Raw genomic sequence first — 23,068 nt, forward strand, 5'->3', positions numbered from 1 at the left:
TCACCCTGTGTGTCACTCACAGCCGCAGCTACTAGCGTCACTGACGTCACTGTGTGTGTAGTCTATAGCTAGGATCAGTCATCACCCTGCGTGTCACTCACAGCTACTACCATCACTGACGTCACCGTGTGTGTAGTCTATAGCTAGGATCAGTCATCAGCCTGCGTGTCACTCACAGCTACTACCGTCACTGACGTCACCGTGTGTGTAGTCTATAGCTAGGATCAGTCATCACCCTGCGCATCACTCACAGCTACTACCGTCACTGACGTCACTGTGTGTGTAGTCTATAGCTAGGATCAGTCATCAGCCTGCGTGTCACTCACAGCTACTACTGTCACTGACGTCACTGTGTGTGTAGGCTGTAGCTAGGATCAGTCATCAGCCTGTGTGTCACTCACAGCTACTACCGTCACTGACGTCACTGTGTGTGTAGTCTATAGCTAGGATGAGTCATCACCCTGCGTGTCACTCACAGCTACTACCGTCACTGACGTCACCACGTGTGTAGTCTGTAGCTAGGATCAGTCATCACCCTGTGTGTCACTCACAGCTACTACCATCACTGACGTCACTGTGTGTGTAGTCTGTAGCTAGGATCAGTCATCAGCCTGCGTGTCACTCACAGCTACTACCGTCACTGACGTCACTGTTTGTGTAGTCTGTAGCTAGGATCAGTCATCAGCCTGCGTGTCACTCACAGCTACTACCATCACTGACGTCACTGTGTGTGTAGTCTATAGCTAGGATCAGTCATCAGCCCTGTGTGTCACTCACAGCTTCTACCGTCACTGACGTCACTGTTTGTGTAGTCTGTAGCTAGGATCAGTCATCACCCTGCGTGTCACTCACAGCTACTACCGTCACTGACGTCACCGCGTGTGTAGTCTGTAGCTAGGATCAGTCATCAGCCTGTGTGTCACTCGCAGCTACTACCGTCACTGACGTCACTGCGTGTGTAGTCTGTAGCTAGGATCAGTCATCACCCTGCGTGTCACTCACAGCTACTACCGTCACTGACGGCACAGCGTGTGTAGGCTGTAGCTAGGATCAGTCATCACCCTGCGTGTCACTCACAGCTACTACCGTCACTGACGTCACTGTGTGTGTAGTCTGTAGCTAGGATCAGTCATCAGCCTGCGTGTCACTCACAGCTACTAGCGTCACTGACGTCACTGTGTGTGTAGTCTGTAGCTAGGATCAGTCATCAGCCAGCGTGTCACTCACAGCTACTACCGTCACTGACGTCACTGTGTGTGTAGTCTATAGCTAGGATCAGTCATCACCCTGCGTGTCACTCACAGCTACTACTGTCACTGACGTCACTGTGTGTGTAGTCTGTAGCTAGGATCAGTCATCAGCCTGCGTGTCACTCACAGCTACTACCGTCACTGACGTCACCGCGTGTGTAGTCTGTAGCTAGGATCAGTCATCACCCCGTGTGTCACTCACAGCTACTACCGTCAGTGACGTCACCGCGTGTGTAGTCTGTAGCTAGGATCAGTCATCAGCCTGCATGTCACTCACAGCTACTACCGTCACTGACGTCACTGTGTGTGTAGTCTGTAGCTAGGATCAGTCATCAGCCCTGCGTGTCACTCACAGCCACAGCTACTGCCGTCACTGACGTCACCGCGTCTGTAGTCTGTAGCTAGGATCAGTCATCACCCTGCGTGTCACTCACAGCCGCAGCTACTACCGTCTGTAGTCTGTAGCTAGGATCAGTCATCAGCCTGTGTGTCACTCACAGCTACTACCGTCACTGACGTCACTGCGTGTGTAGTCTGTGGCTGGGATGAGTCATCACCCTGCGTGTCACTCACAGCCGCAGATACTACCGTCACTGACGTCACTGTGTGTGTAGTCTGTAGCTAGGATGAGTCATCAGCCCTGCGTGTCACTCACAGCTACTACCGTCACTGACGTCACAGCGTGTGTAGTCTGTAGCTAGGATCAGTCATCACCCTGCGCGTCACTCACAGCTACTACCGTCACTGACGTCACTGTGTGTGTAGTCTGTAGCTAGGATCAGTCATCAGCCCTGCGTGTCACTCACAGCTACTACCATCACTGACGTCACTGTGTGTGTAGTCTGTAGCTAGGATCAGTCATCACCCCGTGTGTCACTCACAGCTACTACCGTCACTGACGTCACCGCGTGTGTAGTCTGTAGCTAGGATCAGTCATCAGCCTGTGTGTCACTCACAGCTACTACCGTCACTGACGTCACCGCGTGTGTAGTCTGTAGCGAGGATCAGTCATCACCCTGTGTGTCACTCACAGCCACTACCGTCACTGACGTCACTGTGTGTGTAGTCTGTAGCTAGGATCAGTCATCACCCTGCGTGTCACTCACAGCTACTACCGTCACTGACGTCACTGTGTGTGTAGTCTGTAGCTAGGATCAGTCATCAGCCTGCGTGTCACTCACAGCCGCAGCTACTACCGTCACTGACGTCACTGTGTGTGTAGTCTGTAGCTAGGATCAGTCATCACCCTGTGTGTCACTCACAGCTACTACCATCACTGACGTCACTGTGTGTGTAGTCTGTAGCTAGGATCAGTCATCACCCTGCGTGTCACTCACAGCTACTACCGTCACTGACGTCACAGCGTGTGTAGTCTGTAGCTAGGATCAGTCATCACCCTGTGTGTCACTCACAGCTACTACCGTCACTGACGTCACAGCGTGTGTAGTCTGTAGCTAGGATCAGTCATCAGCCTGCGTGTCACTCACAGCTACTACCGTCACTGATATCACTGCCTGTGTAGTCTGTAGCTAGGATCAGTCATCAGCCTGCGTGTCACTCACAGCCACAGCTACTACCGTCACTGACGTCACTGTGTGTGTAGTCTGTAGCTAGGATCAGTCATCAGCCTGCGTGTCACTCACAGCTACTACCTTCACTGACGTCACTGTGTGTGTAGTCTGTAGCTAGGATCAGTCATCACCCTGTGTGTCACTCACAGCTACTACCGTCACTGACGTCACCGCGTCTGTAGTCTGTAGCTAGGATCAGTCATCACCCTGTGTGTCACTCACAGCTACTACCATCACTGACGTCACTGTGTGTGTAGTCTGTAGCTAGGATCAGTCATCACCCTGCGTGTCACTCACAGCCGCAGCTACTACCGTCACTGACGTCACTGTGTGTGTAGTCTGTAGCTAGGATCAGTCATCACCCTGCCTGCGTGTCACTCACAGCCGCAGCTACTACCGTCACTGACGTCACTGTTTGTGTAGTCTGTAGCTAGGATCAGTCATCACCCTGTGTGTCACTCACAGCTACTACCATCACTGACGTCACTGTGTGTGTAGTCTGTAGCTAGGATCAGTCATCACCCTGCGTGTCACTCACAGCCGCAGCTACTACCGTCACTGACGTCACCGCGTGTGTAGTCTGTAGCTAGGATCAGTCATCACCCTGCGTGTCACTCACAGCTACTACCATCACTGACGTCACTGTGTGTGTAGTCTGTAGCTAGGATCAGTCATCAGCCTGTGTGTCACTCACAGCTACTACCGTCACTGACGTCACTGTGTGTGTAGTCTGTAGCTAGGATCAGTCATCACCCTGTGTGTCACTCACAGCTACTACCGTCACTGACGTCACAGCGTGTGTAGTCTGTAGCTAGGATCAGTCATCACCCTGCGCGTCACTCACAGCTACTACCGTCACTGACGTCACTGTGTGTGTAGTCTGTAGCTAGGATCAGTCATCAGCCTGCGTGTCACTCATAGCCACAGCTACTACCGTCACTGACGTCACTGTGTGTGTAGTCTGTAGCTAGGATCAGTCATCACCCTGCGTGTCACTCACAGCTACTACCGTCACTGACGTCACTGTGTGTGTAGTCTGTAGCTAGGATCAGTCATCAGCCTGCGTGTCACTCACAGCTACTACCGTCACTGACGTCACCGCGTGTGTAGTCTGTAGCTAGGATCAGTCATCACCCTGCGTGTCACTCACAGCTACTACCGTCACTGACGTCACTGCATGTGTAGTCTGTAGCTAGGATCAGTCATCACCCTGCGTGTCACTCACAGCTACTACCGTCACTGACGTCACCGCGTGTGTAGTCTGTAGCTAGGATCAGTCATCAGCCTGCGTGTCACTCACAGCTACTACCGTCACTGACGTCACTGTGTGTGTAGTCTGTAGCTAGGATCAGTCATCACCCTGTGTGTCACTCACAGCTACTACCGTCACTGACGTCACCGCGTGTGTAGTCTGTAGCTAGGATCAGTCATCACCCTGCGTGTCACTCACAGCTGCAGCTACTACCGTCACTGACGTCACTGTGTGTGTAGTCTGTAGCTAGGATCAGTCATTACCCTGCATGTCACTCACAGCCGCAGCTACTACCGTCACTGACGTCACCGTGTGTGTAGTCTGTAGCTAGGATAAGTCATCAGCCCTGCGTGTCACTCACAGCTACTACCTTCACTGACGTCACTGTGTGTGTAGTCTGTAGCTAGGATCAGTCATCACCCTGTGTGTCACTCACAGCTACTACCGTCACTGACGTCACCGCGTGTGTAGTCTGTAGCTAGGATCAGTCATCACCCTGCGTGTCACTCACAGCTGCAGCTACTACCGTCACTGACGTCACTGTGTGTGTAGTCTGTAGCTAGGATCAGTCATCAGCCTGCGTGTCACTCACAGCTACTACCGTCACTGACGTCACCGCGTGTGTAGTCTGTAGCTAGCATCAGTCATCACCCTGCGTGTCACTCACAGCTACTACCATCACTGACGTCACCGTGTGTGTAGTCTGTAGCTAGGATCAGTCATCACCCTGTGTGTCACTCACAGCTACTACCGTCACTGACGTCACCGCGTGTGTAGTCTGTAGCTAGGATCAGTCATCACCCTGCGTGTCACTCACAGCTGCAGCTACTACCGTCACTGACATCACTGTGTGTGTAGTCTGTAGCTAGGATCAGTCATCAGCCTGCGTGTCACTCACAGCTACTACCGTCACTGACGTCACCGCGTGTGTAGTCTGTAGCTAGCATCAGTCATCACCCTGCGTGTCACTCACAGCTACTACCATCACTGACGTCACCGCGTGTGTAGTCTGTAGCTAGGATCAGTCATCACCCTGCGTGTCACTCACAGCTACTACCGTCACTGACGTCACTGTGTGTGTAGTCTGTAGCTAGGATCAGTCATCACCCTGCGTGTCACTCACAGCTACTACCTTCACTGACGTCACTGCGTGTGTAGTCTGTAGCTAGGATCAGTCATCAGCCCTGCGTGTCACTCACAGCTACTACCTTCACTGACGTCACTGCGTGTGTAGTCTGTAGCTAGGATCAGTCATCACCCTGTGTGTCACTCACAGCTACTACCGTCACTGACGTCACTGTTTGTGTAGTCTGTAGCTAGGATGAGTCATCAGCCCTGCGCGTCACTCACAGCTACTACCGTCACCGACGTCACCGCGTGTGTAGTCTGTAGCTAGGATCAGTCATCACCCTGTGTGTCACTCACAGCTACTACCGTCACTGACGTCACTGTGTGTGTAGTCTGTAGCTAGGATCAGTCATCACCCCGCGTGTCACTCACAGCCGTAGCTACTACCGTCACTGACGTCACTGTGTGTGTAGCCTGTAGCTAGGATCAGTCATCACCCTGCGTGTCACTCACAGCTACTACCGTCACTGACGTCACTGCCTGTGTAGTCTGTAGCTAGGATCAGTCATCAGCCTGCGCGTCACTCACAGCTACTACCGTCTCTGACGTCACTGTGTGTGTAGTCTGTAGCTAGGATCAGTCATCAGCCTGTGCGTCACTCACAGCTACTACCGTCAGTGACGTCACTGTGTGTGTAGTCTAGCTAGGATCAGTCATCAGCCTGCGTGTCACTCACAGCTACTACCGTCACTGACGTCACTGTGTGTGTAGTCTGTAGCTAGGATCAGTCATCACCCTGCGTGTCACTCACAGCTACTACCGTCACTGACGTCACTGTGTGTGTAGTCTATAGCTAGGATCAGTCATCACCCTGTGTGTCACTCACAGCTACTACCATCACTGACGTCACTGCCTGTGTAGTCTGTAGCTAGGATCAGTCATCACCCTGCGTGTCACTCACAGCTACTACCCTCACTGACGTCACTGCCTGTGTAGTCTGTAGCTAGGATGAGTCATCAGCCTGCGTGTCACTCACAGCTACTACCGTCACTGACGTCACCGCGTGTGTAGTCTGTAGCTAGGATCAGTCATCACCCTGCGTGTCACTCACAGCTACTACCGTCACTGACGTCACCGCGTGTGTAGTCTGTAGCTAGGATCAGTCATCAGCCTGCGTGTCACTCACAGCTGCAGCTACTACCGTCAATGACGTCACTGCGTGTGTAGTCTGTAGCTAGGATGAGTCATCAGCCTGGGTGTCACTCGCAGCTACTACCGTCACTGACGTCACCGCGTGTGTAGTCTGTAGCTAGGATCAGTCATCAGCCTGCGTGTCACTCACAGCTACTACCCTCACTGACATCACCGCGTGTGTAGTCTGTAGCTAGGATCAGTCATCACCCTGCGTGTCACTCACAGCTACTACCGTCACTGACGTCACTGTGTGTGTAGTCTGTAGCTAGGATCAGTCATCACCCTGCGTGTCACTCACAGCCGCAGCTACTACCGTCACTGACGTCACTGTGTGTGTAGTCTGTAGCTAGGATCAGTCATCGCCCTGCCTGTCACTCACAGCTACTACCGTCACTGACGTCACTGTGTGTGTAGTCTGTAGCTAGGATCAGTCATCACCCTGCGTGTCACTCACAGCTACTACCGTCACTGACGTCACTGTGTGTGTAGTCTGTAGCTAGGATCAGTCATCACCCTGCGTGTCACTCACAGCTACTACCGTCACTGAAGTCACTGTGTGTGTAGTCTGTAGCTAGGATCAGTCATCAGCCTGCCTGTCACTCACAGCTACTACCGTCACTGACGTCACCGTGTGTGTAGTCTGTAGCTAGGATCAGTCATCAGCCTGTGTGTCACTCACAGCTACTACCGTCACTGACGTCACCGCGTGTGTAGTCTGTAGCTAGGATCAGTCATCAGCCTGCGTGTCACTCACAGCTGCAGCTACTGACGTCACTGTGTGTGTAGTCTGTAGCTAGGATCAGTCATCACCCTGTGTGTCACTCACAGCTACTACCATCACTGACGTCACCGCGTGTGTAGTCTGTAGCTAGGATCAGTCATCAGCCCTGCGCGTCACTCACAGCTACTACCGTCACTGACGTCACTGCGTGTGTAGTCTGTAGCTAGGATCAGTCATCACCCTGCCTGTCACTCACAGCTACTACCATCACTGACATCACTGTGTGTGTAGTCTGTAGCTAGGATCAGTCATCACCCTGTGTGTCACTCACAGCTACTACCGTCACTGACGTCACCACGTGTGTAGTCTGTAGCTAGGATCAGTCATTAGCCTGCGTGTCACTCACAGCTACTGCCGTCAGTGACGTCACCACGTGTGTAGTCTGTAGCTAGGATCAGTCATTAGCCTGCGTGTCACTCACAGCTACTACCGTCACTGACGTCACTGTGTGTGTAGTCTGTAGCTAGGATCAGTCATCACCCTGCGTGTCACTCACAGCCGCAGCTACTACCGTCACTGACGTCACCGCGTGTGTAGTCTATAGCTAGGATCAGTCATCACCCTGCGTGTCACTCACAGCTACTACCTTCACTGACGTCACTGTGTGTGTAGTCTGTAGCTAGGATCAGTCATCAGCCTGCGTGTCACTCACAGCCGCAGCTACTGCCATCACTGACGTCACAGCGTGTGTAGTCTGTAGCTAGGATCAGTCATCACCCTGCGTGTCACTCACAGCTACTACCGTCACTGACGTCACCGCGTGTGTAGTCTGTAGCTAGGATCAGTCATCACCCTGCGTGTCACTCACAGCTACTACCGTCACTGACGTCACTGCGTTTGTAGGCTGTGGCTAGGATCAGTCATCACCCTGCGTGTCACTCACAGCCGCAGCTGCTACCGTCAGTGACGTCACTGTGTGTGTAGTCTAGCTAGGATCAGTCATCACCCTGCGTGTCACTGACAGCTACTGCCGTCAATGACGTCACAGCGTGTGTAGTCTGTAGCTAGGATCAGTCATCACCCTGCGTGTCACTCACAGCCGCAGCTACTACCGTCACTGACGTCACTGTGTGTGTAGCCTGTAGCTAGGATCAGTCATCACCCTGCGTGTCACTCACAGCTACTACCGTCACTGACGTCACTGCGTGTGTAGTCTGTAGCTAGGATGAGTCATCAGCCTGCGTGTCACTCACAGCTACTACCGTCACTGACGTCACTGTGTGTGTAGTCTGTTGCTAGGATCAGTCATCAGCCTGCGTGTCACTCACAGCTACTACCGTCACTGACGTCACAGCGTGTGTAGTCTGTAGCTAGGATGAGTCATCACCCTGCGCGTCACTCACAGCCGCAGCTACTACCGTCAGTGACGTCACCGCATGTGTAGTCTGTAGCTAGGATCAGTCATCACCCTGCGTGTCACTCAGCTACTACCGTCACTGACGTCACTGTGTGTGTAGTCTGTAGCTAGGATCAGTCATCAGCCTGCGTGTCACTCACAGCTACTACCGTCACTGACGTCACTGTGTGTGTAGTCTGTAGCTAGGATCAGTCATCACCCTGCGTGTCACTCAGCTACTACCGTCACTGACGTCACTGTGTGTGTAGTCTGTAGCTAGGATCAGTCATCACCCTGTGTGTCACTCACAGCCGCAGCTACTACCGTCACTGACGTCACTGTGTGTGTAGTCTGTAGCTAGGATCAGTCATCAGCCTGCATGTCACTCACAGCTACTACCGTCACTGACGTCACTGCGTGTGTAGTCTGTAGTTAGGATCAGTCATCAGCCTGCGTGTCACTCACAGCTACTACCGTCACTGACGTCACTGCGTGTGTAGTCTGTAGCTAGGATCAGTCATCAGCCTGCGTGTCACTCACAGCTACTACCGTCACTGACGTCACCACGTGTGTAGTCTGTAGCTAGGATCAGTCATCACCCTGCGCGTCACTCACAGCTACTACCGTCACTGACGTCACCACGTGTGTAGTCTATGGCGAGAGGTGATGGTGGTTATCGTGTTTTGTGGTGGTGATTGATGGTGGTGGTTGTGGTAATGATTGTGGTAATGGGTGGGATGGTGGTTGTGGTAATGGTTGTGGTAATGGTTTTGGTGGTTGTTGTGGTATGGTAATGGTTGTGGTAATGGTTTTGGTGGTTGTTGTGGTATGGTAATCGTTGTGGTGGTTGTTGTAATGGTTGTGGTGGTTGTTGTGGTATGGTAATGGTTGTGGTTTTTGTTGTAATGGTTGTGGTGGTTGTTGTAATGGTTGTGGTGGTTGTGGTAATGGTTGTGGTGGTTGTGGTAATGGTTGTGGTGATGGTTGTGGTAATGGTTGTGGTGATGGTTGTGGTGATGGTTGTGGTAATGGTTGTGGTAATGATTGTGGTAATGATTGTAATGTTTGTGGTGGTTGTGGTGGTTGTTGTAATGGTTGTGGTAATAGTTGTGGTGGTTGTGGTGGTTGTGGTAATGGTTGTAATGTTTGTGGTGGTTCTGGTGGTTGTGGTGGTTGTGGTAATGGTTGTGGTGGTTGTGGTGGTTGTGGTAATGGTTGTGGTGGTTGTGGTAATGGTTGTGGTAATGGTTGTGGTAATGGTTGTGGTGGTTGTGGTAATGGTTGTGGTGGTTGTGGTCATGGTTGTGGTCATGGTTGTGGTAATGGTAATGGTTGTGGTGGTTGTGGTAATGGTTGTGGTAATGTTTGTGGTAATGGTTGCGGTAATGGTTGTGGTAATGTTTGTGGTAATGTTTGTGGTAATGTTTGTGGTAATGTTTGTGGTAATGTTTGTGGTAATGTTTGTGGTAATGGTTGTGGTAATGTTTGTGGTAATGTTTGTGGTAATGTTTGTGGTAATGGTTGTGTTAATGTTTGTGGTAATGTTTGTGGTAATGTTTGTGGTAATGTTTGTGGTAATGTTTGTGGTAATGTTTGCGGTAATGTTTGTGGTAATGTTTGTGGTAATGTTTGTGGTAATGTTTGTGGTAATGGTTGTGTTAATGGTTGTGGTAATGGTTGTGGTAATGTTTGTGGTAATGTTTGTGGTAATGTTTGTGGTAATGTTTGTGGTAATGTTTGTGGTAACGGTTGTGGTAATGGTTGTGGTAATGTTTGTGGTAATGTTTGTGGTAATGTTTGTGGTAATGTTTGTGGTAATGTTTGTGGTAATGTTTGTGGTAATGGTTGTGGTAATGGTTGTGGTAATGTTTGTGGTAATGGTTGTGGTAATGTTTGTGGTAATGTTTGTGGTAATGTTTGTGGTAATGTTTGTGGTAATGGTTGTGCCCCAGGTAACGACGTGGGCCGAAGCTCATTTGGAGCTCTCCACGTGCGACAGGCATTCAGCTCGGCCTTCCTCACCCTGAGCCACGCCGTGAGTCCACTCGCTCACCACTACCGCTCCAGCCAGGGCTCGTGAGTTACTCACCACTCGCTCACCACTCACTCACCACTCGCTCACCACTCACTCACCACTCGCTCACTCACCACTCGCTCACTCACCACTCGCTCACCACTACCGCTCCAGCCAGGGCTCGTGAGTTACTCACCACTCGCTCGCTCACCACTCGCTCACCACTCGCTCACCACTCACTCACCACTCGCTCACCACTACCGCTCCTGCCAGGGCTCGTGAGCTACTCACCACTCGCTCGCTCACCACTCGCTCACTCACCACTCACCACTCGCTCACCACTCGCTCACCACTACCGCTCCAGCCAGGGCTCGTGAGTTACTCACCACTCACTCGCTCACCACTCGCTCACCACTCGCTCACCACTCACTCACCACTCGCTCACTCACCACTCGCTCACCACTACCGCTCCAGCCAGGGCTCGTGAGTTACTCACCACTCGCTCACCACTCACTCACCACTCGCTCACCACTCACTCACCACTCGCTCACCACTACCGCTCCTGCCAGGGCTCGTGAGCTACTCACCACTCGCTCGCTCACCACTCGCTCACCACTCGCTCACCACTCACTCACCACTCGCTCACCACTACCGCTCCAGCCAGGGCTCGTGAGTTACTCACCACTCGCTCACTCACCACTCACTCACCACTCGCTCACCACTCACTCACCACTCGCTCACCACTACCGCTCCAGCCAGGGCTCGTGAGTTACTCACCACTCACTCGCTCACCACTCGCTCACCACTCGCTCACCACTCACTCACCACTCGCTCACCACTACCGCTCACCACTACCGCTCCAGCCAGGGCTCGTGAGTTACTCACCACTCACTCGCTCACCACTCGCTCACCACTCGCTCACTCACCACTCGCTCACCACTACCGCTCCAGCCAGGGCTCGTGAGTTACTCACCACTCGCTCACCACTCGCTCACCACTCGCTCACTCACCGCTCGCTCACCACTCGCTCACTCACCGCTCGCTCACCACTCGCTCACCACTCACTCGCTCACTCACCACTCGCTCACCACTCGCTCACCACTCGCTCACCACTACCGCTCCAGCCAGGGCTCATGAGTTACTCACCACTCGCTCACCACTCACTCACCACTCGCTCACCACTCGCTCACTCACCACTCGCTCACTCACCACTCGCTCACCACTCACTCACTCACCACTCACTCACCACTCACTCACCACTCACTCACCACTCGCTCACTCACCACTCACTCACCGCTCGCTCACTCACCACTCGCTCACTCACCACTCACTCACCACTACTCACCACTCACTCACCACTAGTCACCACTCACCACTCACTCACCGCTCGCTCACCACTACCGCTCCAGCCAGGGCTCACGCTCGTGAGTTACTCACCACTCGCTCACCACTCGCTCACCACTCGCTCACTCACCACTTGCTCACCACTCACTCACTCACTCACCCACTTACCACTCACTCACTCACCACTCGCTCACAACTCGCTCACCACTCACTCACCACTCGCTCACTCACCACTCACTCACCACTCACTCACCACTCACTGTTGTGACGATTTTCATGTTGTGATGGTGGTTGTGGTGGTTGTGACGATGTTGTGGTGGTGGTTGTGGTGATGTTGATGTGGTTGTGGTGGTTGTTGGTGGTAGTTGTTGGTGGTGGTTGTGTTTTGGTTGTGACGATTTTCATGTTGTGATGTTGTGGTTGTGGTAGTTGTGGTTGTGTTGTGGTGGTGGTGGTGGTTGTGATGTTGGTTGTGGTGATGTTGATGTTGTGGTGGTGGTTGTTGGTGGTTGTGTTGTGGTTGTCACGATTTTCATGTTGTGATGGTGGTTGGGATGGTTTTGGTGGTTGTGGTGGTTGTGACGATGTTCATGTTGTGGTTGTGGTGTTGGTGGTTGTGGTGGTGGTGGTTGTGGTGGTGGTTGTAGTGATGCTGATATTGTGGTTGTGGTGGTGGTTTAGGCGGTGGTTGTGGTGGTTGTGGTGGTGATGCTGATATTGTGGTGGTGGTTGTGGTGGTGGTTGTGGTGGTGGTGGTTGTGGTGATGCTGATATTGTGGTGGTGGTGGTGGTTGTGGTGGTGGTTGTGGTGATGCTGATGTTGTGGTTGTGGTGGTGGTGGTTGTAGTGGTGGTTGTGGTGGTTGTGGTGGTGATGCTGATATTGTGGTTGTGGTGATGGTGGTTGTAGTTGTGGTGGTGGTTGTGGTGGTGATGCTGATATTGTGGTGGTTGTGGTGGTGGTGGTTGTGGTGGTTGTGGTGATGGTTGTGGTGGTGGTTGTGGTGGTGATGCTGATATTGTGGTTGTAGCGGTGGTTGTGGTTGTGGTGGTGATGGTGGTGGTTGTGGTGGTTGTGGTGGTGATGGTGGTGGTTGTGGTGGTGGTTGTGGTGGTGGTTGTGGTTGTGGTTGTGTGCAGGTTGTTGGGCCGCGTGGTGCGTGTGGCGGAGGAGGTGGTTCAGTACCGCGCCTGGATCCAGCGACAGTGGGGACAGCTGAACAGTGAGACCACTCACCAATACTCACCAATACTACTCACCACTACTACTCACCACTACTACTCACCACTACTCACCACTACTACTCACCACTACTACTCACCACTAGTACTCACCACTACTCACAACTACTCACCACTACTACTCACCACTACTACTCACCACTACTCACCACTACTCACCAATACTCACCAATACTCAGCACTACTACTCACCACTACTACTCACCACTACTCACCACTACTCACCACTACTACTCACCACCACTCACTACTACTCACCATTCACTCGCCACTACTCACCACTCGCTCACCACTACTCACCAATACTACTCACCACTACTCACCAATACTCACCACTACTACTCACCACTACTACTCACCACTACTCACCACTACTACTCACCACTACTACTCACCACCACTCACCACTACTCACCACTACTCACCATTCACTCACCACTACTCACCATTCACTCACCACTACTCACCACTACTACTCACCACTACTACTCACCACTACTACTCACCACTACTCACCACTTCTACTCACCACTACTCACCACCACTACTCACCACTACTACTCACCACTACTCACCACTCCTCACGACTACTCACCACTACTACTCACCACTACTCACCACTACTACTCACCACTACTCACCACTACTCACCACTACTCACCACTACTCACCACTACTACTCACCACTACTACTCAACACTACCACTCACCAATACTCACCACTACTACTCACCACTACTCACCACTACTCACCAATACTACTCACCACTACTCACCAATACTACTCACCACTACTCACCACTACTCACAACTACTCACCACTACTACTCACCAATACTCACCACTACTACTCACCACTACTCACCAATACTACTCACCACTACTCACCACTACTACTCACCACTACTACTCAACACCACTCACCACTACTCACCACTACTACTCACCACTACTCACCACTACTACTCACCACTACTACTCACCACTACTACTCACCACTACTCACCACTACTCACCAATACTCACCACTACTACTCACCACTACTCACCACTACTCACCAATACTACTCACCACTACTCACCACTACTACTCAACACCACTCACCACTACTCACCACTACTACTCACCACTACTACTCACCACTACTACTCACCAATACTACTCACCACTACTCACCACTACTACTCACCACCACTCACCACTACTCACCATTCACTCGCCACTACTCACCACTCGCTCACCACTACTCACCACTACTACTCACCACTACTCACCACTACTACTCACCACTACTACTCACCACTACTCACCAATACTACTCACCACTACTCACCAATACTACTCACCACTACTCACCACTACTCACCAATACTACTCACCACTACTCACCAATACTACTCACCACTACTCACCACTACTCACCAATACTCACCAATACTCAGCACTACTACTCACCACTACTACTCACCACTACTCACCACTACTCACCACTACTACTCACCACCACTCACTACTACTCACCATTCACTCGCCACTACTCACCACTCGCTCACCACTACTCACCAATACTACTCACCACTACTCACCAATACTCACCACTACTACTCACCACTACTACTCACCACTACTCACCACTACTACTCACCACTACTACTCACCACCACTCACCACTACTCACCACTACTCACCATTCACTCACCACTACTCACCATTCACTCACCACTACTCACCACTACTACTCACCACTACTACTCACCACTACTACTCACCACTACTCACCACTTCTACTCACCACTACTCACCACCACTACTCACCACTACTACTCACCACCACTCACCACTACTCACCACTACTCACCACTACTACTCACCATTCACTCACCACTACTCACCACTCGCTCACCACTACTCACCACTACTACTCACCACTACTCACCATTCACTCACCACTACTCACCACTACTCACCACTACTACTCACCATTACTACTCACCACTACTACTCACCACTACTCACCACTACTCACCACTACTACTCACCATTACTACTCACCACTACCACTCACCACTACTACTCACCACTACTACTCACCACTACTACTCACCACTCACCACTACTACTCACCACTACTCACCACTAGTACTCACCACTACTCACCACCACTCACCACTACTCACCACCACTCACCACTACTACTCACCACTACTCACCACTACTCACCACTACTACTCACCACTACTACTCACCAATACTCACCACTACTCACCACTACACTCACCACTACTCACCACCACTCACCACTACTACTCACCACTACTACTCACCACTACTACTCACCACTACTACTCACCACTACTCACAACTACTCACCACTACTACTCACCACTACTCACCACTACTACTCACCACTACTACTCACCACTACTACTCACCACTACTCACCACTACTACTCACCACTACTCACCACTCGTACTCACCACTACACACCACCACTCACCACTACTCACCACCACTCACCACTACTACTCACCACTACTACTCACCACTACTCACCACTACTACTCACCACTACTACTCACCACTACTCACCACTACTACTCACCACTACTACTCACCACTACTACTCACCAATACTCACCACTACTCACCACTACACTCACCACTACTCACCACTACTACTCACCACTACCACTCACCACTACACTCACCACTACTACTCATTACTACTCACCACTACTACTCACCACTACTACTCACCACTACTACTCACCACTACTCACCACTACTACTCACCACTACTACTCATCACTACTACTCACCACTACTCACCATTCACTCACCACTACTCACCACTATTCACCACTACTACTCACCACTACTACTCACCAATACTACTCACCACTACTCACCACTACTCACCACTACTACTCACCAATACTACTCACCACTACTACTCACCACTACACTCACCACTTCTACTCACCACTACTCACCACTACTCACCACTAGTACACTCACCACTACTCACCACTACTACACTCACCACTACTCACCACTACTACTCACCACTACTCACCACTACTACTTACCACTCGCTCACCACCACTCACCACTCGCTCACCACTACTACTCACCAATACTACTCACCACTACTACTCACCACTACTACTCACCACTACTACTCACCACCACTCACCACTACTACTCACCACCACACTCACCACTACTACTCACCACTACTACTCACCACTACTCAGCACTACTACTCACCACACTCACCACTACTACTCACCACTACTACTCACCACACTCACCACTACTACTCACCACTACTCACCACTACTCACCTCAGCGTCTCCCTCAGCGTCTCCCCCACGTCTCCCTCAGCATCTCCCTCAGCGTCTCCCTCAGTGTCTCCCCCACGTCTCCCTCAGTGTCTCCCTCAGCATCTCCCTCAGTGTCTCCCTCAGCGTCTCCCTCAGTGTCTCCCTCAGCGTCTCCCCCACGTCTCCCCCAGTGTCTCCCTCAGTGTCTCCCTCAGTGTCTCCCTCAGTGTCTCCCTCAGTGTCTCCCTCAGTGTCTCCCTCAGTGTCTCCGTCAGCGTCTCCCTCAGTGTCTCCCTCAGTGTCTCCCTCAGTGTCTCCCTCAGTGTCTCCCTCAGTGTCTCCCTCAGTGTCTCCCTCAGTGTCTCCCTCAGTGTCTCCCTCACGTCTCCCTCAGCGTCTCCTTCAGTGTCTCCCTCAGTGTCTCCCTCAGTGTCTCCCTCAGTGTCTCCCTGAGCGTCTCCCTCAGTGTCTCCCTCAGCGTCTCCCTCAGTGTCTCCCTCAGTGTCTCCGTCAGCGTCTCCCTCAGCGTCTCCCCCACGTCTCCCTCAGCATCTCCCTCAGCGTCTCCCTCAGTGTCTCCCCCACGTCTCCCTCAGTGTCTCCCCCACATCTCCCTCAGTGTCTCCCTCAGTGTCTCCCCCACGTCTCCCTCAGTGTCTCCCCCACATCTCCCTCAGTGTCTCCCTCAGCATCTCCCTCAGTGTCTCCCTCAGCGTCTCCCTCAGCGTCTCCCTCAGTGTCTCCCTCAGTGTCTCCCTCACGTCTCCCTCAGTGTCTCCCCCACGTCTCCCTCAGCGTCTTCCTCAGTGTCTCCCTCAGTGTCTCCCTCAGTGTCTCCCTCAGTGTCTCCCTCAGCGTCTCCCTCAGTGTCTCCCTCAGTGTCTCCCTCAGTGTCTCCCATAGTGTCTCCCTCAGCGTCTCCCTCAGTGTCTCCCTCAGTGTCTCCCTCAGCGTCTCCCTCAGTGTCTTTCTCAGCGTCTCCCTCAGTGTCTCCCTCAGTGTCTCCCTCAGTGTCTCCCCCACGTCTCCCTCAGCGTCTCCCCCAGTGTCTCCCTCAGTGTCTCCCCCACGTCTCCCTCAGTGTCTCCCTCAGTGTCTCCCCCACGTCTCCCCCAGTGTCTCCCTCAGTGTCTCCCTCAGTGTCTCCCTCAGTGTCTCCCTCAGTGTCTCCCTCAGTGTCTCCCTCAGTGTCTCCCTCAGCGTCTCCCTCAGTGTCTCCCTCACTGTCTCCCCCACGTCTCCCTCAGTGTCTCCCTCAGCGTCTCCCTCAGTGTCTCCCTCAGTGTCTCGCTCAGTGTCTCCCTCAGTGTCTCCCTCAGTGTCTCCCTCAGTGTCTCCCTCAGTGTCTCCCTCAGCGTCTCCCTCAGTGTCTCCCTCAGTGTCTCCCTCAGCGTCTCCCTCAGCATCTCCCTCAGCGTCTCCCCCAAGTCTCCCTCAGTGTCTCCCTCAGTGTCTCCCTCAGTGTCTCCCTCAGTGTCTCCCTCAGCGTCTCCCTCAGCGTCTCCCTCAGCGTCTCCCTCAGCGTCTCCCTCAGTGTCTCCCTCAGCGTCTCCCTCAGCGTCTCCCTCAGTGTCTCCCTCAGCGTCTCCCTCAGTGTCTCCCCCACGTCTCCCTCAGTGTCTCCTTCAGCGTCTCCTTCTGCGTCTCCCTCAGTGTCTCCCTCAGTGTCTCCCTCAGTGTCTCCCCCACGTCTCCCTCAGTGTCTCCCTCAGTGTCTCCCTCAGTGTCTCCCTTAGTGTCTCCCTCAGCGTCTCCCTCAGTGTCTCCCTCAGCGTCTCCCCCACATCTCCCCCATGTCTCCCTCAGTGTCTCCCTCAGTGTCTCCCTCAGTGTCTCCCTCAGTGTCTCCCTCAGCGTCTCCCTCAGTGTCTCCCTCAGTGTCTCCCTCAGTGTCTCCCTCAGCGTCTCCCTCAGTGTCTCCCTCAGTGTCTCCCTCAGTGTCTCCCTCAGTGTCTCCCTCAGCGTCTCCCTCAGTGTCTCCCTCAGTGTCTCCCTCAGTGTCTCCCTCAGTGTCTCACTCAGTGTCTCCCTCAGCGTCTCCCTCAGTGTCTCCCTCAGTGTCTCCCTCAGCGTCTCCTTCAGTGTCTCCCTCAGTGTCTCCCTCAGCGTCTCCCTCAGTGTCTCCCTCAGCGTCTCCCTCAGTGTCTCCCTCAGTGTCTCCCTCAGTGTCTCCCTCAGTGTCTCCCTCAGCGTCTCCCTCAGTGTCTCCCTCAGTGTCTCCCTCAGTGTCTCCCTCAGTGTCTCACTCAGTGTCTCCCTCAGCGTCTCCCTCAGTGTCTCCCTCAGCGTCTCCCTCAGTGTCTCCCTCAGTGTCTCCCTCAGCGTCTCCCTCAGTGTCTCCCTCAGTGTCTCCCTCAGTGTCTCCCTCAGTGTCTCACTCAGTGTCTCCCTCAGCGTCTCCCTCAGTGTCTCCCTCAGCGTCTCCCTCAGTGTCTCCCCCACGTCTCCCTCAGTGTCTCCCCCACGTCTCCCTCACGTCTCCCCCACGTCTCCCCCACGTCTCCCCCACGTCTCCCTCAGTGTCTCCCTCAGCGTCTCCCTCAGTGTCTCCCTCAGTGTCTCCCTCACGTCTCCCCCACGTCTCCCTCAGTGTCTCCCTCAGTGTCTCCCTCAGTGTCTCCCCCACGTCTCCCTCAGTGTCTCCCTCAGTGTCTCCCTCAGTGTCTCCCTCAGCATCTCCCTCAGTGTCTCCCTCAGTGTCTCCCTCAGCGTCTCCCCCACGTCTCCCTCAGTGTCTCCCTCAGTGTCTCCCTCAGTGTCTCCCTCAGTGTCTCCCTCACTGTCTCCCCCACGTCTCCCTCAGTGTCTCCCTCAGCGTCTCCCTCAGTGTCTCCCTCAGTGTCTCCCCCACTTTTCCCTCAGCGTCTCCCTCAGTATCTCCCTCAGTGTCTCCCTCAGTGTCTCCCTCAGTGTCTCCCTCAGTGTCTCCCTCAGTGTCTCCCTCAGTGTCTCCCCCACTGTCTCCCTCAGTGTCTCCCTCAGTGTCTCCCTCAGTGTATCCCCCACGTCTCCCCCACGTCTCCCTCAGTGTCTCCCTCAGTGTCTCCCCCACGTCTCCCTCAGTGTCTCCCTCAGTGTCTCCCTCAGCGTCTCCCACCAGTGTCTCCCTCAGCGTCTCCCTCAGTGTCTCCCTCAGTGTCTCCCTCAGTGTCTCCCCCACGTCTCCCCCACGTCTCCCTCAGTGTCTCCCTTAGTGTCTCCCTCAGTGTCTCCCTCAGTGTCTCCCTCAGTGTCTCCCTCAGCGTCTCCCTCAGTGTCTCCCTCAGCGTCTCCCTCAGTGTCTCCCTTAGTGTCTCCCCCACTTCTCCCTCAGTGTCTCCCTCAGTGTCTCCCTCAGTGTCTCCCTCAGTGTCTCCCCCACGTCTCCCTCAGTGTCTCCCTCAGTGTCTCCCTCAGTGTCTCCCTCAGCGCCTCCCTCAGTGTCTCCCTCAGTGTCTCCCTCAGTGTCTCCCCCATGTCTCCCTCAGTGTCTCCCTCAGCGTCTCCCTCAGCGTCTCCCCCAGTGTCTCCCTCAGTGTCTCCCCCACTTTTCCCTCAGTGTCTCCCTCAGTGTCTCCCTCAGTGTCTCCCTCAGTGTCTCCCCCACTTTTCCCTCAGCGTCTCCCTCAGTGTCTCCCTCAGTGTCTCCCTCAGTGTCTCCCTCAGCGTCTCCCTCAGTGTCTCCCTCACGTCTCCCTCAGTGTCTCCCCCAGTGTCTCCCTCAGTGTCTCCCTCAGTGTCTCCCCCACGTCTCCCTCAGCGTCTCTCTCAGCGTCTCCCTCATCGTCTCCCCCCGTCTCCCTCAGCGTCTCCCTCAGTGTCTCCCTCAGTTTCTCCCTCAGTGTCTCCCTCAGTGTCTCCCTCATCGTCTCCCCCCGTCTCCCTCAGCGTCTCCCTCAGTGTCTCCCTCAGTGTCTCCCTCAGTGTCTCCCTCAGCGTCTCCCTCAGTGTCTCCCTCAGCGTCTCCCTCAGTGTCTCCCTCAGTGTCTCCCTCAGTGTCTCCCTCAGTGTCTCCCTCAGTGTCTCCCTCACGTCTCCCTCAGTGTCTCCCTCATTGTCTCCCTCACGTCTCCCTCAGTGTCTCCCTCAGTGTCTCCCTCACGTCTCCCCCACGTCTCCCTCAGTGTCTCCCTCAGTGTCTCCCCCACGTCTCCCTCAGTGTCTCCCTCAGTGTCTCCCTCAGTGTCTCCCTCAGTGTCTCCCCCACATCTCCCCCACGTCTCCCTCAGTGTCTCCCTCAGTGTCTCCCTCAGTGTCTCCCTCAGTGTCTCCCTCAGTGTCTCCCTCAGCGTCTCCCCCACATTACCTGCACCTAGCCTGGCACGAGCGCCATGCCGTGGTTTTCTGTGTTCACTGCAGAGGTTGACACGGAGGAGGAGGAAGAGGTGGAGGTGGTGGACGAGGAGGAAGAGGTGGTGGATGTGACCCCTAGTCCCAGGGTCGGAGTCTCTGCGTTGCAGAGAGCACAGGATTGTGCGGTGAGACATCCGCCACCACCACCATCATCATCACCATCACCAACATCATCACCATCCCATCGTCACCACCACCATCATCACCATCACCAACATCATCACCATCGTCACCACCACCATCATCACCAACATCATCACCATCGTCACCACCACCATCATCACCAACATCATCACCGTCACCACCATCGTCACCACCACCATCATCACCATCACCAACATCATCACCATCATCAACTTCACCAACATCATCACCATCATCACTTTCACCAACATCATCACCATCGTCAACACCATCTTCACCATCGTCACCACCACCACCATCATCACCAACATCATCACCATCACCAACATCATCACCATCGTCAACACCAACATCATCATCGTTAACACCATCACCAACATCATCAACATCACCAACATCATCAACATCACCAACATCATCACCACCATCATCACCATCATCACCATCGTCACCACCAACATCATCATCGTCAACACCACCAACATCATCAACATCATCACCGTCACCACCATCACCAACATCATCACCATCACCATCACCACCATCACAAACATTATCACCATCACCACCATCATCACCACCACCAACATCACCAACATCATCACCATCGTCACCATCACCAACATCACAATCACCAACATCATCACCATCGTCACCACCACCATCATCACCAACATCATCAACATCGTCACCACCACCATCATCACCAACATCATCACCGTCACCACCAACATCATCATCACCATCACCAACATCATCACCATCACCAACATCATCACCGTCACCACCATCATCACCATCGTCACCACCAACTTCACCACCAACTTCATCATCGTCAACACCATCAACATCATCAACATCATCACCGTCACCACCATCATCAACATCATCACCATCACCACCATCAACATCACCATCGTCAACACCACCAACATCATCAATATCATCACCATCACCAACATCATCACCGTCACCATCACCACCATCACAAACATTATCACCATCACCACCATCATCACCATCGTCACCACCACCAACATCACCTCTGACATCACCATCGTCACCATCACCAACATCACAATCACCAACATCATCACCATCGTCACCACCACCATCATCACCAACATCATCACCATCGTCACCACCACCATCATCACCAACATCATCACCGTCACCACCAACATCATCATCACCATCACCAACATCATCACCATCACCAACATCATCACCAACATCATCACCATCACCAACATCATCACCATCACCAACATCATCACCTTCGTCACCAACATCATCACCATCGTCACCACCACCATCATCACCAACATCATCACCGTCACCACCATCATCATCACCATCACCAACATCATCACCATCACCAACATCATCACCATCACCAACATCATCACCGTCACCAACATCATCACCATCGTCACCACCACCATCATCACCAACATCATCACCGTCACCACCATCATCATCACCAACATCATCACCATCACCAACATCATCACCATCATCACCACCATCATCACCATCGTCACCACCACCAACATCACCTCTGACATCACCATCATCACCACCATCACCGCCATCACCGCCATCACCGCCACCACCACTAAGACCACCACCAACACCATCACCACCAACATCATCACCATTGCCACCACCACCAACATCACTACTGACATCACCACCATCATCACGGAAATCACTAACATCACTCTGTCTCGGTGTCGTCTGTGTCTCTGTCTCTGAGTGTCTGTGTCTCCGTGTAATCTGTGTGTCTCTGTGTCTCTGTCTCCCAGTGTCTGTGTCTCCGTGTAATTTGTGTGTCTCTGTGTCTCTGTCTCCGAGTGTCTGTGTCTCCATGTAATCTGTGTGTCTCTGTGTAATCTGTGTGTCTCTGTGTCTCTGTCTCCGAGTGTCTGTGTCTCCGTGTAATCTGTGTGTCTCTGTGTCTCTGTCTCCCAGTGTCTGTGTCTCCGTGTTATTTGTGTGTCTCTGTGTAATCTGTGTGTCTCTGTGTCTCTGTCTCCGAGTGTCTGTGTCTCCGCTTAATCTGTGTGTCTCTATGTCTCTGTCTCCCAGTGTCTGTGTCTCCGTGTAATCTGTGTGTCTCTGTGTAATCTGTGTGTCTCTGTGTCTCTGTCTCCGAGTGTCTGTGTCTCCGTGTAATCTGTGTGTCTCTGTGTCTCTGTCTCCGAGTGTCT

The 23,068-nt window shown here is 53.1% G+C and overlaps 1 protein-coding gene across 1 annotated transcript in view; it reads left to right on the plus strand.

Annotated features, from left to right (window-relative positions):
* LOC142906699 (uncharacterized) overlaps nucleotides 1-23,068 on the plus strand; it is a 42,151-nt gene that overhangs the window by 17,063 nt on the left and 2,020 nt on the right. Inside the window, exons 9-11 of the mRNA XM_076055044.1 lie at nucleotides 10,405-10,528; nucleotides 12,950-13,032; nucleotides 20,718-20,836. Coding sequence (XP_075911159.1) covers nucleotides 10,405-10,528; nucleotides 12,950-13,032; nucleotides 20,718-20,836 — 326 coding nt within the window. The remainder of the gene's footprint in view (nucleotides 1-10,404; nucleotides 10,529-12,949; nucleotides 13,033-20,717; nucleotides 20,837-23,068) is intronic.

The sequence above is a fragment of the Petromyzon marinus genome, chromosome 69 (genome assembly GCF_048934315.1).
Source record: "Petromyzon marinus isolate PM22_M1 ecotype Great Lakes invasive population chromosome 69, UKy_Petmar_22M1.pri1.0, whole genome shotgun sequence".
Lineage (NCBI taxonomy): Eukaryota > Metazoa > Chordata > Hyperoartia > Petromyzontiformes > Petromyzontidae > Petromyzon > Petromyzon marinus.